The following is an 18012-nucleotide window of genomic DNA, read 5'->3' as shown; positions in this document are numbered from 1 at the left end:
TGGAAGCAGACATTTACGTGGTTAGAACACGGCAAAAAAAAACAAAGTGATATTATGTAGTTTCCCATCACTGACTATAAGTCAGACACGTTTTGTTAAATAATTTAGTGCAAGTGCTATAAAATACCTGCACATTTTCCATACTGCTCTTTTTGTTTGCATAACATTTTAAATTTGGCTCATTATTCATTAATTAATATTTTTAAATATTTAAATTCTAGATTCAGGAATTCTAAAGTTAGGTTCTTTTTAATTCATTATTTTAAAATATGTGGCTAAGAAATAGCTTTTAACTTATTTTTGGGGTGGAGGGGGGGTGAAAATGTTGGCAGGACGAGTAAAAACCCGATTGAGCCAAGAGAAAAAAACCTTAGCGTTGAACCCTGTTATACATTTAATTAATGTGACGGGTAAAACTGTTGATATTTTGTAAACTAGTGGTGACATTACTTTCATGTAATTGGCATTGTAATGACATTGTCATTTAGAGACTTTTTTAATAAAATAAAAAGGTGCCATGTTTTCAGACATTTATATTATTATTTAAGACCAAATAATACAAATATTTAGATTTTGGAATAAAAAATAAATAAATAAATAAAAATAATAATAAAAAAAAAATATATATATATATATATATATATATATATATATATATGTTAAAATATCCCTGATTTTCAATCATAACAAATGTAAACATTTGTCATTTTCACTATATTTTCTTATAAATCAACGTGTTTGGTTAAAAACATTTTTTATTTTGTGACATGACTTCCATATTTAAAAGTAAAAATGTTGTCATTTAGAGATTTTCTTTAAAAATTATTTAAATGTCTGTAAACATGGCACCTTTTATTTGATATTTTAGACTAAACAATACCAATATATTTAGACTTTGAAATAAAATATTTGCTGAAATATCCCTGATTTTCAGTCACAACAAATGTAAATATTTGCCATTCTGATATGTTATCTTATTTTTGAAATAAATAAATAATATTCTCTAAATTAAATTATTTGATTTTGTATATGTTGACTTAATTTTTAAAAACTGAAAATGTTGAAAACAGTTCGCTCTTTGATAAATATGGAATTTAAAAGAAAAACACAAACATTTATATAGATTTAAAGGTTGTGGTGAAAACGTGTTTTGGAAAGAAATAATTCTATAGTAGTTTTGTTCAGCAAGCATGCAATAAATGGATTATGAAAGAACAACAGAAGCATTTATAATGTTACAAAATCTATGTCATAATTATTCTGTTTAACCAAGCATGAATACTCTGCAACACACATCAATGCTTTAATTGAATTTTTAAACTTAAAATCAACCTAAAGATAAAAGCACATCATAAAAATGTTGTATTCTTTTGACTAGATATCCAGTGAATCCTTTGCAATGATTTTGTGGGACATTAAGAGGTGACTGGCTCTTGGTGAGCTCAGTCCTCCAGATACTGCACTGTCATGGCCTTCCCACTTCCCACATTTCCTCATCATGTGATGACTCCACACACACAAAGCAGAGGCTTTGTTGTCATTACCAGTCTTTGAGTCACAGACTATTACGGAATATCCGAGAATGGACAAAAATGATCATGTACTGTAGTACAAACAATGAGGAACACAACTTTTTTTTCTGAATGGCTGAAAAGTCCTATTCATGATAAATTCCATACCAGATAGAAGGTCAATGGAACAGAATTCCAAAATGAGAACAGATAAAAAAATCAACACATGCACAGGTGAGAGATCCCAGAATATGTGACTCACATACAAACCAATGCATGTTCAAACCCAGGGCCATAACAAAAACTCTTTGGAGTTCATTCAAATAAGTAAGTTGTTTCACACACACACACACACACTCACAAAATAAATAATCTCAATAAATGTTTAAAAATATAATCTTTTTAATTTTCTTTGTTTCCATGACTGACACGTTTCTGATAAAGGCGATCAATTTAAAGACACAATCCCCCCTCAAAAAAGAGAATTGTCTTTCTTTCTTACTCATTCAATCATTCAATAAAAGAAAAAGAGCATCTCTGAATCTTAGTGTGCCACAAACAGACAGAATGAGACAGCTGAGACGGTGGATCTCAGTCCAATAAAATATGAATGCAACATGAAGCTAAGAGTTCTAAATGAAGCAAAAACATAGGACATGATGTGACAATATAAAGGACAGAGTGCTCAAGCAAACCTGGTTTATCATCATCACCATCATAGTCACAAATGTTGCGATTACAGTTCAATTCAGATGTCAGAAAGTTTACACACTTTATAAAGTTCTCTGCGAGTTCTCAGCTGATAAAAATAACATCTGTTCACACAATAAAGCAGACACACAGCATTGTGTTGGACGTTCTGGACAATCTTTCACAAAACGATCATCATAGACGACTATTGTTTGTTTTGTACAGATTTGATCTTAAAAATAACAGTGTGAATATTAAGCAAACCAGAGCTAATCTAGGCCAAAATTAATCAAGAGAAGCAAACAATAATGCGCACAATTTTCAAGCTCCAGAAAAAATAAAAAAAGTGTCCATTTGACTTCCTAGAGATGTAATATTCAATTTATGATCTACAATGTTTATCAAAAGAAATTTGGCCAAACTTTGGTCTTTTAAAATAGAGCTTTTCAAATAATTTTCAAATCTGTTTTACAAAATTCCTCTAAATAATTTCAAGAATTAGACTCTTCAAAGTTCTTGAGTTCATCATTCTTTTAAAACCCGTTTTAACATATTTTAATCGGTTTTAATCTGTTTTTAATAATTTTTATTTTCATGTTTTTTTTATTTTCTTATACTCGTCTCTTTTATTCCTGTTTATGTAGAGCACTTTGAATTGTCACTGTGTATGAAATGTGCTATATAAATAAAGTTGCCTTGCCTTGAGTTTGATTCCTTAATTTAATTCCAGAGTTTACCAATTTTGCCACAGTCTTCTCAAGAGGATATCATCATAAAAGTCTGGAGTGTAAACAAACACCGAATGGACCCATTTCCCAAGCCTGTTATGATGCGTTTAACGGTTATCAGCATCTTAAATCCTTTAAAGTGTTTAATATTTTTATTAAAAAAAAAAAAGTATGAAGATTTATATGCATTTCTGTATGAAGTACATCATCTTTGCTTCATATAACAAAAAAACAAATTACCGCTTGTGAGAGGAGTTTCTAATGCAGCATCTATGGGACAGGACGTTATTCTCTCCTCTGGCTGCCGTCATCAGTCTCACACAATTTTTATCCTTTTTCTGAAAGTCTGGAGTTTTTCTTTTATTTTTTGAGCAAATAAGATTGTAAAAATAATTATTTGTTGTATTCTCCCATTCACTGCACTCTATGTTTTCCCAACTATGGCGACTTCCGCTACTGAGAAACCCGGAAAAATGTCAAAAGAGTCTATTCAACATTTTGGATGAACTGCCCCCTTAAACCTAATTAACTTTGATGATTGTCGATATCGGCAATATCTATCATCACATTTTACTGACATACTAACTGAACATTTTCAAACTCAAAGCACCTTTGAATTTACTTGCAATGCTCTCCGTTCTAAATGTTTCCACCTCACGCTCTCCTTTTAAAACTTGTTGCCTACTCCCTCTCTATTCTCCTTCTGCCTTTCTTTAGCGGAAAATGTGTGCAACTCCTGCATCATCAGGCGAAAATGGAAAGAGTCCCCAAGCAGCCAGGACACAGAAACATCAGTGTTTCCACCCAATGTATGAGAGCTTCCCACTCAAATTGACCTTGACACACACAAACACACACACGCACACTTGACAGCCTGCTGATAAGTCTGGCCTCCACAGTCTCACACGGAAACCTCCAAAAATACCACCTTGTACACATTTAGTTACAGCATAGTTGAGTCAACAGACAAATTGCCCAATCGGTTTCTGCAACCAGGTCCGATACAATCTGGACATATTTGCATCGGAAAATGTGCATTTCTGGCTTGAAATGAAGTCTAAACTATTAATAACACTGAAACTAAACTAAAAAAGAAAAGAAAAAATATGGAAAAAAAAGACTGAATATGAAATATTAAATAGGAATGGCCAGTCATTAAGTGATTACACTAAAAATAACAAAAATTGATAAACTAGAACTGACTCAACTTCCCCATGTTGTTTTTTTTAACACCATCCCCTTTAAAAACACATTAAAATGTGTTAACAAACTGTGCTGCGAGTGAATTGTTCATCTGCATGGCAACTTGACGCACAATAAACTCACGCTTAGATGTAAAAACGACAATGCGAGTCTCTCATAAGTCATGCAATTGGCACTCTACAATATAAACCAAATTCTTTGTTGCTGGTTCATTTGTTTTTGGGTGGGAACATTGGCAATTCAAAGCAAGGTTATAATAGTTTTGGATTTTTCATTAGTTTTAGTTTCTATTTCGTTTTGACTTTTTGTTTTCAAATTTAGTTAGTTTTAATTAGTTTTAGAGGGAGATTTACTAGTTTTTATTAGTTTCTATATTTTGAAATGACTTGCGTTTAGTTTCTATTAGTTTCAGTATTAGTTTTTTTTATAAATGAGGATATTTGTTAGGTGCAAGATTCAAAATAAACAGAATAAATATTGTATAATAAATACTCAAGCCATACATTTTTTGAAACCTGTATTCAGAGGACACATGAACACTATCATCTACCACTACCATCTATCAATCCTCAAATTCAAATGCAACAGCCCACAAGACAGCAGCCTTAAGTACAATATGTGTGCAAGGCTGATTCTGATGTTAGATACACAGTAGTGATGGGAAGTTCAGATATTTATCGCGGATGTTAGGACTCAACATTATGTAGTCAGCAATAGTTATTTCAGTCAATTAAAACATCACCATGATCTGAAAAATGTCTTACAGTAGAGTTTTGCAACCCAACTGAAGCACGGTTCACCTATTTAAACTCCATTGCGATTTTCTTTTATGAAATAAACTTACGTTTCACCAGATCCTCTCATTTAAGCCCTCGGTTTACCCGCGCTGCAGTTGTTGAAGTTTAGTTCAGTCACAGCAGGCTGTCATGTAATGTTTGTGCTCGGTTCACTGAATCACGCATGCGCAGTTTTATCGGTTAACCGCTTCTCAAATTTGATCTTAGTGTAACGTAACTGTTCTAATAACTGAATAAGAGTATATATTGTATTATTCAGAGTTAGAGGGGGTATTGGGCTTGTTAAAAAAGTAAGTAGTTTGTGGACGAGTGCTTACTGAAGACGCGAATCGTTTTAAATGACTCAGTTCGATTAGGTGAACTAGTTCAACCGGTTCACTTAGAAGATCCGGTTAAAAAGATAAAATATATATTTTACAGTCTATGGATAAAACCCATTATTGGCCACAAACGTGTTAAAGTAATAGTTTTAGGTCTCTGTATTTAATGCTGTCACCGTGCTGCTGTGATGTCCACTTGTTGTTTTTGTCGCGGGAGCAACAGCGAGGATGACTGGAGGAGAACCGGCTCGTTCTGGCCAATGGCAGCAGGACTACAAACTCTGAGGTGCCGCACGGGTCAAACACCTGCAGCAGAAGTAGATTTACTTCTAAAAGGCTGACAGTAAGATTATGTATTAGATACATTTACAAATACGAAAACGAAAGAGGTTTTTGCTATAATTTTAGTTAGTTTCAGTTAGTTTTGGATGTACACAATATAGTTTCAGTCAGTTCTAGTTTTTTTGAAAAACTTGTTTTTATTTTTTATTCAGTTAACGACAATTATTTTACATTTTAGTTTTAGTTTTTTCGTTCGTTTTCGTTAACTATAATAACCTTGATTCAAAGGTCAGTGGTCATGTACCTTCCACATTTTTTACTTTAGCAAATCAGTTTAAGAGTGAACGCAAACAATCTAATTCATATACAAAAGCCTGACATACTACAAGTAGCAACAGATGTTTTAATTAAAAACATACCTATAACGTGTTAAGCATCACTCACGCACTTTCCTTCAGCTTATTCCCTTTGCAAAGGGTAACCACAGCAGAATGAACCACCAATATACATGCATCTGTAATTAAAACAGATTTTAATGATAAAACTTAGTCAAGTATGTATGTAAAAATATGTTTTTGCAGTTTATGCAAGGATTGATATAGTGTAGTTAAAAAATATAGTATTATAATATTATATTATTATATATTATTGTCTCAAAATGTAAATAGAAAATAGCAGTATAAATGTATAGTATGTCTAGAAAGTATAAATGGATGAAATTTTAGAAGACTAAATCAGAATTTAAGGGTGTGAATGTAACAGTTCATAGTTCAAGAGAAAATTTCAAACATGTTTCTCTCTGAAGTTTAAATTAATTCTCTATATCTAGTGCTAGGTGTGGAGAGGTATAGATCTATGTGTGTATGTACACATACTGTATGCATGTAAGATGCTGATACATGTGCATGTCAGACTCTGACGGTATGATAACCTTGGATAAAAATATCACGGTTTCAGGGTTTTACAGTATTGTGATTACTGCTCTAAATCAGATTTTTTAAATGTCTGGATAAAAAAAATGAAAACTCTTTTCCCCTTTGAACACAATATATTTTATTTTGAGAAACTTTTGAAATATTTTGGAGCAGTTAACATGTCAGGCTGAATAATGAAAATGAATCATTGACTTCTGCTGTCTTCATTAGTTTTAAAACACTGATTTATTTAGACTTAAAAAGGCTAAAATACTTAAAGTAAATAAATAAGTAAATAAAATGTAAATAAAAAAAATCTTACATATACCATAGGGAAGATATAACGGTAACCGGTTAGGCAGTTTTAAAACTTTGATTTTCCAAACAGTGATTTACCTTGAAAACGGTTATCATCCCATGCCCTTATTTATGTGTGTGTGTGTGCGCATATAAATTTGAAATCAAAATTATTAGCCCTCCTGTGACATTTTTATTCTTTTTCAAATATTTCCCAACTGATGAACCTGCCAAGGTAATTATCACAGCGTTTCCTATAATGTTTTTTCTATTCTATTCTTTTCTTTTAATTTGGCTGGTATAAAAGCAGTTTAGAATTTTTTAAAAACAATTTTAAGGTCGATATTATCAGCCCCCTTTTTTCTCTACATAACAAATGTTATCGTCAACATGGCAAACGAAAAACATTATTATAAATTAGTTACGTTTTAAGTAACAATTACGTTTAAAATGTTGAGGAAAAAAAGCTTTACTCTCTTAAACAGCACTTAGAAAATATATATTAAAAAAAAATTCACAGAAGGCCTAATCATTTTGACTTCAACTTAACAACACATCACTTTAATTCACAAAAACATTTACATGGACACCAATACTCAATACTAATCCAACTCAACAGAAATTGGATCAGACATGTGGAGTATGCTGATTTTAGTGGCATTATTAAAAAGTGCTGTACAGACATGTAAACATCGCAATCAAACTATTACCATCGTGTAGGACTTTTCACTGCGTTTTGTGACAGGATGTTCAATACACACATGGCTGTTTAACACTATTCTCTGCATCTACCGAGTCAGTGAAGGACCGCAGACACCTGCATCGTGAAATGCTGAGGTTTTTTTTTCCCATATACGGCGTGCTGTATCAAATTCCATTCACAACACTCTTGTTCCAGTTCATACTCGCATCCAATGTCTCAATTGTCACAGATGGCAACTCATGTAAATACCTTAATGACATTATTGTCTTATTCAGACTAATGCAAATAATTTGATCACTATTGTCCATGTAAATGTAATCAGTGTCACATTGGAGTTTTTCGCCCAGACCAGATACTCCAACAAAGAGCTAGTGCTTGTAAAACAATCAATAACTCAAGACCCCATAAATTAGTACACTTTAAGGAACTCACTGCAATTTAATCAATATAGCACATCATCTGTAAAAAGTTGGAACACATATCAAGCGTAATGATAGAGTAAAATTAAACAAACTGGCTCACGCAATCTTAATTAGAATGTAGCAAACAGTTCCCTCCCACCATTCTGTGTCAATGACAATCATCTGGACCGCTTTTGTCCTGAAAGACCAATTAAAACTCCTGGCGTGCATTGTCATGTTTAGCTTATTACATATTACATATGCCGCAGAAGTCAAATATCTAACTTTCTCAGTCTGTCCTTTAAAGCAGGGGTTCCCAAGCTTGACCATGTGACCCCCAAAATAACAACTCCAGTGACTCACGACCCCCACTAACCTCTGAGGTGGTTGTGATGATGCGCACACACACACACCTACAGGCCTATATAAACAAGCATATTCACAACACAAAAATAGTGCAACCGTCTAACAATCGTTATTTATTTTTGTCATTTATTCATTTGTTTAATTTAATATTAACCTCATCTAATGAGACTGGAGGGCACAATGTTTACTAGACAAGGCTATTCTTGATTTAATTTTGGAGGCTGCCACTTGTAGACCTCCATGTTCAGTTGTTTATAATTTTTGTTAATCTTAAAAACTTTTATTTTTAGTGTACGCGAGTGCTGTAAAGGTGTCAAAGTTTACCATGGTGCTCTAAAATCAGACTGCTGCAACAGACGCTATTAATATTAAATATTACAATTAATATTACTAATATAAGGTAAACACCCCAGAGGTCGCAATCCAAAGGGGAAGAATAAATGTAAAAAAATAAAAAACTTAAGGCTAATGGCTTTTTATTAGCATGTTGTTGTTGTTTTTAATGCAATTAGTAACAACTCTTTATCTTCTGTAGGTTACGGATAAAATATGCTAATTATAATAGTTTAATCAAGTTTATTAGATTTTTTTTTTTTTTTTTTTTTAATCGCCAAACGACCCCGACTTTGGGAACCACTGCTTTAAAGCCTCATCAGTGCAGACACATAAACTGTATTATACTGAGCCTGGCCAAAATAAGCAGTCCCCACTGACTGATTTATATCTGAATAAATACTGTTTAAAGACAAACTCTGCACTGTAACCCTTCTTTCACTTACTTACTTACTTAGATATCGGAGCTGACAATTAACATGAAAGAAATATAAATCTGAAATATAAATGTGCATATATAAAAATTTGATATAGTACACATGGCATACTGTCAATAAAAATAGTTCTAAAAACACCTATAGGATATAGAATATCATATGATACACACTGTAAACAATATCCGTAAAGTAGTAGTTTTCCATATTTTGGGATTCATGTTTTTATTTTTTCCCGTTTATGTATGCTTTTGAATTGCTTTACAGGACCGTGATCTTTCTTCCAACAACTTTTAACATTCAAAAGTAGGAAAAAGTGACGTTTATGAACATTTTTAATAGTGTAAATTGATATATTGTCTGGGTAGGGGTTGTACATTAAGGTACAAAAACCTTGTAATATACTGCCAGGACATTTTCTGTTATTTTACACATTTATTTCTCTATATAATGTTTCTTGTATAGTACATTATATTATTTCAAACTACTAAAATATCAATAAAAGTCACTTTGTTAAACTGTAGAGTTGAACTTTCAACAATTTTCAATTGTCGACAGAACAGAGATCAAGGTCCCATAATGCAATTCACAACCATAAATAAACAGAAAACTCTCGGAAAACAAAAAAATAAAAATAAATAAATAAATAAAAATCACAAAATATGGAAAGTGTTAATTAACGGATATTTTTACAGTGTATAAAAGAAAACCAAATCTTTAAATAACCAAATGTCTTTATATGATTTTTGTCCTATGAAAAAAAATAACATGCCATATTAGCAATACAATTATAAAGACATAATACCTCAAATAAATACAATTAACATTTCTATAATTGCTTATTAACAATTAGTTTTATAACAATTTCAATTATTTAAATTAAAGCGACATCATTTACAAAACCATATTAAAATCTTTAAAATTACGACTTTAAACAAAAGGATTTAAACACATATCCTGACTAAAATAATGAAAAATTAACAACATCCAATTGTAAGAGCCAGCATAAATGTCCTGCTTCATGCGATATTGTATACTGTATTGCAAACTACATGTCTGTGAAAGTATCAGTACTCTCCCCATAATGCATATTCGTATAAAAACACCAGTTTAAGATAACAATGCCACGTTCTCAATGAACATTTTAAATTGGTGTCATTTCTGATCCTACTGAGGACATTTCATGTGTCCAAATACCACCTTTTTAGAGTGATTATAAAAACAAGACGATCAGTATCCTTTAATCTACCAAGCGGCCTACATACACAGTACTTGATGACTAACACTTAAGCAAACTTCTAAATGTTGTCAGAAGCAGGCAAACGAACCATAGAAGGCTAGAAAAGTAGCATACCGCCGCTTCCGATGTCAGCAAATGACAAATATTTGGTCAAATGTTTAGAATTCTTATGTCAAGGACGCGCTGACCAGCTTAAACCACATATATTCATGAACAAGATCAACAGTTTTCAAAGCACAAATCCTTCATTGGATCCGATTCATCCTCAGCACGCAATAAAGACATCCTGCCCCATTCACCTCTGTCTGCTCTCCTTGGATTAAACACGAACAGGAACATTTGGCCTGCACAATCCCAATCTCAACATAACATCGTAATAACCCAGAGGCAAGGAGGATTCTGCACAGATTATAGAAACTGCGGGATTAAGTCCCAATGAAAAGTAAAGACACGAGGGAGCTACAGAGAGAGAGAAGCTGTGAGTGGTTTAAAGAAGCAGAGATGAACTGTAATTTTGATGAATGGGAATCTGGCTCCTCACTGACAGCAGCCTAATGCAGCCTTCATGGTTGGTTGGCGGTACCTTACTCCAGCCGTCCTCCTCAGTGTAGAACAGTGATGGAAAGGACAGATGTTCAGCTTTGGCAACTAAATCAAGAGAATCTTTGCAGGTGTCAAAAAGTAGTTTGGTGCCACATATGGTATGACGACACTTTTTGTAAATAATTAAATTGTATTCATTGTTTTGCTCATTAAAAATACTGCTTTGTTTATATTGCTCAGCATAATTGAGTACAGCCCATTTTGAAAATGAATATTTTTATCCATTTCTTAGTGAATTTGGCAATGTATTTTGGCAATGTATATTTTACTATTTTCCTAATTTTTCCTATTTTTTTATTTGTATTTAATATTTTTCTAGAATATAAATTTAGATGTACTAGTTTTAGACCGTTATCATAAGTTATTTTGTTAGAAAAGCTCCAGATTGAGTGGCTTCAGTACTGACTGATCGAATGTATATGCACGAATATAATATTGTATAGTTTCCTTTTTAAAATCAGATTTTTAATGAGAGATTTGTGAGAGGCATACTTCTATATGCTGAGCATGAACATTCTTATTAGGGGTAAACATTATGGGGGGAAAATGCAATATGCTATGTTGAGTTCTTATGATATAAACAATTGAAAAAAAAACTATATTTTATCAGCAATTTTTAAAAATCATTTATTTATGTAATGATTAGTGCTGGGCAAAAATTCATCGTGATTAATCGCATCCATAATTAGGCATGGGACGATAACCTTTTTTTTTTTAAGTATACAGCTGTTTGGAAAAGTCAAGGTTTTACAGCTGCCATATTTTTCTGCTATACTGTTCCTATGGTATGTATATATTTGTTTTGTTTTTTTTATTTATTTTGGAAAACAGTATCTCCACTAGAAAAGACATACAAAGATGTAGAGCCCTACATTTCCTACATTTGAGCCCGACGAGGCCTGACTTTTTTATGCCCCTAGGGCCAGGCTTCGGGCCAATATTCACATCATAGCCAGCATGGATATCGGGCCTCAGGCCTGCATTAGATAAATACATATTTTTTTTAATTTCCAAAAAAGTTTTAATGAGATCTAATGCATGTGGTGCGAAAGTGCGAGGAATGCCTTGCACATAGAGATTTCCAGCCACGTACAGTGAAAAACAAAAAAGAAAAAAAATTTCCAGTGGCAAACTTAAAACTGTAAAAATTGCTAGAGGAAAGGCAAACTTCTGGTCAATTTTTCAAATTGTGACAACTATGAAAGATGAGACAACTGGTTGTGCACAATGCACAACTTGTAAATAGAGTAAACTCACTGTGGACCACACATCACTTGGATATCAATGTCACTTAAAATAAACTTGCATTTAAAAAATAATTATAAAAACTGCTCTCTAAATAATTCTGATAAAAAAACAAAACGAAAAAACATCAACTTTGTATTAAATACAAATCTGGTCTATTTTGCTAGTTTAACAACAGTAAAAGCTGTTTGGTGAAAAAAAAAAGACGGGCTTCAGGTCAGACTCAGACTCTGTTGGACTGTTGGTCAAGGGCAGGGCTACAGCCTGTGCGTCTCGGGTCAGGGCCGGGCTAGGGCTTAGATTTAAGGCTTGTGCAGGGCTCTACAAAGATGCCGTTTACTGTACGTTTACTGTACTAAAATATATTAAATGTTTCTCAAAATAAAATATGTTGTGTTCAAAGGGGGAAAAAGTTTTAGTTTTTTACCCAGACATTTAAAAAGAACTTATTTTAGAGCAGTAAACACAATACCGTAAAACCCAGAAACCGTGATTTTTTTATCCAAGGTTATCATACTGTCATAATTTTATACTGACCCAGGCCTATCCATAATAAATGCTTATATGTGTGTGTGTGTGTGTGTGTGTGTGTGTGTGTGTTTGTGTGTGTGTTTGTGTGTACTGTAGGGCTGCACGATATTGGAAAAATATGACATTGTGCTATTTAGTTTTTCTGCAATATTCACTAGCGGTCAAATTTAGTTTTTTTTTGTTTTTTAAAAGAAAATGTTTCTGGTCATCAAGGCAGCATTTATTAAATGTAAAAAATTGTTAAATATTTATAAAAAATGTAATAACTGCTTACTTATTGTATATAAAAGTAAATAAATGAAATTATTACTCCAGTCATAATAATAAATATTAGAGTGATTTCTGAAGGATCATGTGACTCTGTAGACTGGAGTAATGAAGCTGAAAAACATTAAATCATCATTAAACCATTAAAATCAATAAATGATTAAATTAAAGCATAAACTACTTTTGAACAGACTATTTTTTATTTTATTTTATAGTGCAATAACATTTCTCAATTTAACAATTGTATTTATGATTAAATAAATACAGCCTTGGTGAGCAGGAGAAGCTTATTTTAAAACCTTTAAATAAGATTTGGTAGTGTATATAGCGATATGAATATAATTTCACCAGACAGCTTGAATAGCTCTATTTGGAAAGAATTCATTATTTTAGACTGATTTGGGATTATGCTGGGAGTAAATCATGCATAAGATATGATAAAGAATTTAAAAGCGTATATAAACACACACACAAAAAGAAATTTACAGTGCTTTTATGGTGTTCTGAGAAGCCAAATAGTATTCATGTACAGAAATGTAACAATCATGTGTAAAAAAAACACACTGCATAATCTTCATTGTGAATAGTTAAACGAAATAAAGATGTATTAAACTTACAAAAGGTACAATTTCTTGTGCCTGAATGCAAAGTGAGGTTTTAAAAACACATGCAGATGATAAACATTTATTACGGTTAAACTCAACAAATCTCATGTTTCCAAAATTATGGCTCTTGCTCAAGTGTAATCCCAACATATAAACTCAATATTGCATATCCTGCGATGTGACTATTGCAGACACGCACATTGCAATATCGATGCTGAAACGATATATTGTGCAGCCCTAGTGTACTGTGTATATTTATTATTTATATATAACTACACACATGCATGCAAATGTTTGAGAACTTGATTTATATTTAGATATAAAATATATATGTATACGAGACAATATAAATATATATATGTTTAAATAACTATAAAAAAATGTAAATAACAACAAAATTATTTTGTATAGTATGGTTTAATGTATATGTGCATGTATTTATATAAATATAATGCACATACGTATATTATGTCAAATCAAACTTTTATTTTGAACGTGATTAATTTGGAGTACATTAATCTTTGCCCAGAACTACTGATCATACTAAAATAAATAGGTCATATTTTCTGAGCAAATTAAATACAAATAAAATTAAACAAAACATTTAGACTTTAAAACTCCACAAATGACTGAAAACACCAGAGGAAATTCTGATTGTTATTGACTGTTGTCAATTTCTTCGTCTTCCCACACCAATAGTGTATATTTTCAACTCTAGGTTCAGCTTACAGCACCTACTGGTGAGGCGTGGATGAAGATAGTTTCAAGTAACTTGAAATGTCTAAAACGCCTGTGAAAATGTTTCCTGCATTGCTTTTAAGCGGGTCTGCAGCGTTTCTGCTGAATTAACATAACCAACGCTGCACAATAAGAGTACATTAAATAACAAACAAAACCAACTTCATTCTACTCAATAACAACATAGAACAGAATAGAAATCAGTTAGATTGCTCTCTGAACTCATCTGACTTGAACCAGGACTGTTAGCTTTGTTTGGCGGTTAATATGGTACCTTTTTGTTTGCATGCAAGCGGCTCATTCTTGAGAAATTCTCAAGACTCAAAGTGCAACACAAGTAATTCTATGTATATTTGTCACTATAAACTTTGTTGCATGACAAAGCTGGTCAAATGATACAATAGCGGTGAATGCTTTTCTAGAAGACTGAAGTATAATACTATGAAGACTATGTATAATAGGCCTACGGAGCCCTGCACAAAACATGAAATCAATAAATTATACAAAGTCATAAATTAAGGATGAAAATGAATTAAGGATTTCTTCCAAGTTACTATTTGTACACTAATTTTAGTAAATCGTTGCCACATTTAAAATTCGTTCCCTTATTTAAATACAACAGAACAAATTATTAGACTATAGGGACAATTGTGCACACAATATAATGATTTTAGGCCCTGGAGAATAGGTTTTGTTGTAACAAGTGGTAGTTTATAAAATAAACAAATAAATTAACAAATAAAAACACTTTATAGCAATATTCAATTTTTGACATTGGTTAACATATACTAATGATGAAAAATAAATATAAAGCATTATTTCATCTTAGTTACTTTCAACATTTACTCATTAAAATCAAAAATTATATTTTAAATTTTAACACCTCAGATACAACAACTGTTTTATTCATGAACATACAGAAAGAGTAATTAATACTGTAGCATAATAGCTGCTAATTATTGTTATTTCAGTTCAGTCATATGTTTCATTTTTATGTTATATATATATATATATATATATATATATATATATATATATATATATATATATATATATATATATATATATATATATATATATATAAATAATTGGATTTGGAACGGCAGGAGGGTGAGTAATTGAGTAATTTTGAGGAGGACAATGACTTTAACTATAAATAATTTTAGACCCTGGAGAATAGGTTTTGTAACAAGTGGTAGTTTATAAAATTACAGAAGGAGCAAATAAATAAGCTTTACAGGAACGGTTCAAGTTTTGACATTAGTTAACAATGAAAAACTATTATAAAGTATTACTTTATCTAAGTTCATTTCAACTTTTACTCATTAAAATAAAATCTTGTTGTAATTTTACTTAACACCTCAAATACAACAAATCTGTTTTTATTAATGAACATAAACAAAGAGTAGTTAATACTTTAGCAGATTAGCTGCTAATTGTTATTTCATTTTAGTCTATATAATTTCAAACCTGCAAACATCATAAGAGAGGATTTTTAACGGCAGGACAGGATTTTTGGGAGGACGAGGTCTATAACTAATCATCATTAGACATTATTTTAAAGTATTGCCATAAAAAGGCTAGGCCTATTTCAAGTTTGGCTTGTTTAGTAATTGTACAAAGCAAATAGTTTAAGCCTGTCATAAAAACACTTCTCTGAAAAGTAAAAAGCCCGTGCAAACGCAACATCAGCAACATGTCTGATTTGTTAAACACAAAGTTTTGCTAAATAGCTTTAAATCTTTTAATTATGACGTTTCCCAGTCCAGCGGGTAGGCTGTTCAAAAGCCAAGAAGCTGGGAAAACAACTGAAAAACATGTTAGGCAGCTGACAGTGATTATGGATGCGCGGACACAATGCCTATACGATGGACAGCGATGATCTGACCTGCCAGCGGTCCAACCTCATCCGCTGGTAGCAGGAGCACGTCCTGCCTTGAACACATGCAGCAGGGTTTCATCTAAAACACGGTTTAACGAGGCAACAGGAAAACAACTTTACACTCACTAAGCCTTCGGCGATTGAGCCCATTTCCCACTTCGTCGTGTTAATCAATAACACAACAGACCGACGCCATTACAAAGGCAACTTCCACTACAGTGTTTTAATAAATATCTGTCGTGTTTGTGTACTAGAGCTCTTATGACATGCGTTTGTCCTCTCAACGTTCAGGCTACAGCTGTGATTACAGCTGCGTGATGCTCGAGATGAAACTCTGGTACTTACGCCCTGGTTTTTGGGAAGCCCATTGACAGCAAAACATCCAGGCTGTTTCCATGTTTGACAGTTCCTGGCCGGTTCTGCCTCTGCATCCGTGGAGCGACTTTGGCATAGAGGTCTTCTTTCGCTGCCATGGTTCAGCTTTCCATTGGGCTCGAGAACAGCGGTTTGCTCACTTCTGATGCGTCCAACCGAACGGACACGACACACATTTAAAACATCGCTACAGTATCTACCGTAAAGGCTGCTTCATGAACGCTCCGCATTATTCCCTCAGTCGGACACACAGAAGTCTCGGCGGACGCGCTACAATGTTTCCAAACACAAAATGATTTGAGCTTCCTGCTGGAGCGCTCATGTCATTACAGTTTGAGAAAGGGGTCACCAGTCGGAAGTCAATCTCGTTTCAGTCCGCGTATCGACAGGCATCTCCTTCGGTGGCTGTCAAGAGAAGAAATATCATCCGTCGGAGTCTCTCGCGTCTCGCTGTGCGCTCGGAAATGTTGTTGCGGGCGCGTCGCGAGCGAAATCTATCAATACTTGTTACATCGGTTCCTCCTCGACATGACTTATTTATGAATGGAGTTGACTGAAGGCGAAAGCAGCCAATCAGCAGACGGGATGCTAGTGGCCCCGCCCTCTCGTTCTTAAAGTCGCAGTTTTAAAGTGACGTTCAGCAGATGCGCTCGAATTTCAGGCAGCGCATCATCGTCATTGACGTTTGCTCACATTCAGCCGAACGTTCTTACGTAACTGTGCGCAGGTAGAACGCAGGAGCATGAATGACACTAATATATTGTGGTTCAGGGGTCGTATGAGACCAAAACTGAAGTAAAATCTTGCAAAATTGTACATTCACAAAACGCCATCAATGAACTGTAAGTAAAGCTGGTTTGTGCAATTATGTGTATCGGGTTAACCCTTGTGCACTGTTCAAATTTACTACCCTTTTCTTATGCTAGGGATGAAAACATCCACTAAATTAAATTGCTGTAAAAATGCATCAGATTATTATTATTTTTTTATTATTTGCATAGATCTGTTAATCAACGGATCAAGACCACTAAATTGTTTAGAAAATTACAGGATTTTAACTCTTAAAATGCTAGGTTCACAATTTATGTCACTGATTTGGTGGGAAAAAAAACTTTTATCAGTCTTGGACATGTGACTGATTAGTAACAACATTGGCTTTGATGCATTGTTAGATTTTCATTTCCCCCGTAATTTACTGTTGGTGGCTGTTTTTGCCCCATTGACTTCCATTATAACCACATTTGATGGTGCATAAATACAGTCTCTGTTTTTATTTACTGCATGTAGTTCTGAGAGCTGAGATGCATATTTTGATTTTCTCAGACACGTCAGGGTAAGTGCACAAAGGTCACTCTGACACACAGAAACACTTTAATTTGCTGTTATACTCCATATAAAATACAGAAACTAAGACTTTTTTTTACACAGGCCTATCTAACGAGTTAATGGTGCCAACTAATGATCAACAGTAAAAATTACCAAATTTACCTCTTCCCAACAGGGAAAACTATCAACAATCAAAAATGATTGATTTTTCGGTGTCATGA

General features: G+C 33.1%; 1 protein-coding gene across 1 annotated transcript in view; it reads right to left on the bottom strand.

The window, feature by feature from the left end:
- Positions 1-17013, bottom strand: part of ubash3ba (ubiquitin associated and SH3 domain containing Ba) — a 51998-nt gene extending 34985 nt beyond the window's left edge. The window contains exon 1 of the mRNA XM_056457909.1: positions 16436-17013. Within this exon, the coding sequence (XP_056313884.1) occupies positions 16436-16563 (128 nt within the window). The 5' untranslated portion in view covers positions 16564-17013. The remainder of the gene's footprint in view (positions 1-16435) is intronic.
- Positions 17014-18012: the final 999 nt, after the last annotated feature.

This window comes from Danio aesculapii, chromosome 5 (genome assembly GCF_903798145.1).
Source record: "Danio aesculapii chromosome 5, fDanAes4.1, whole genome shotgun sequence".
NCBI classification, from domain to species: Eukaryota; Metazoa; Chordata; class Actinopteri; order Cypriniformes; family Danionidae; genus Danio; species Danio aesculapii.
This window is presented reverse-complemented; position numbering and strand designations above follow the sequence as displayed.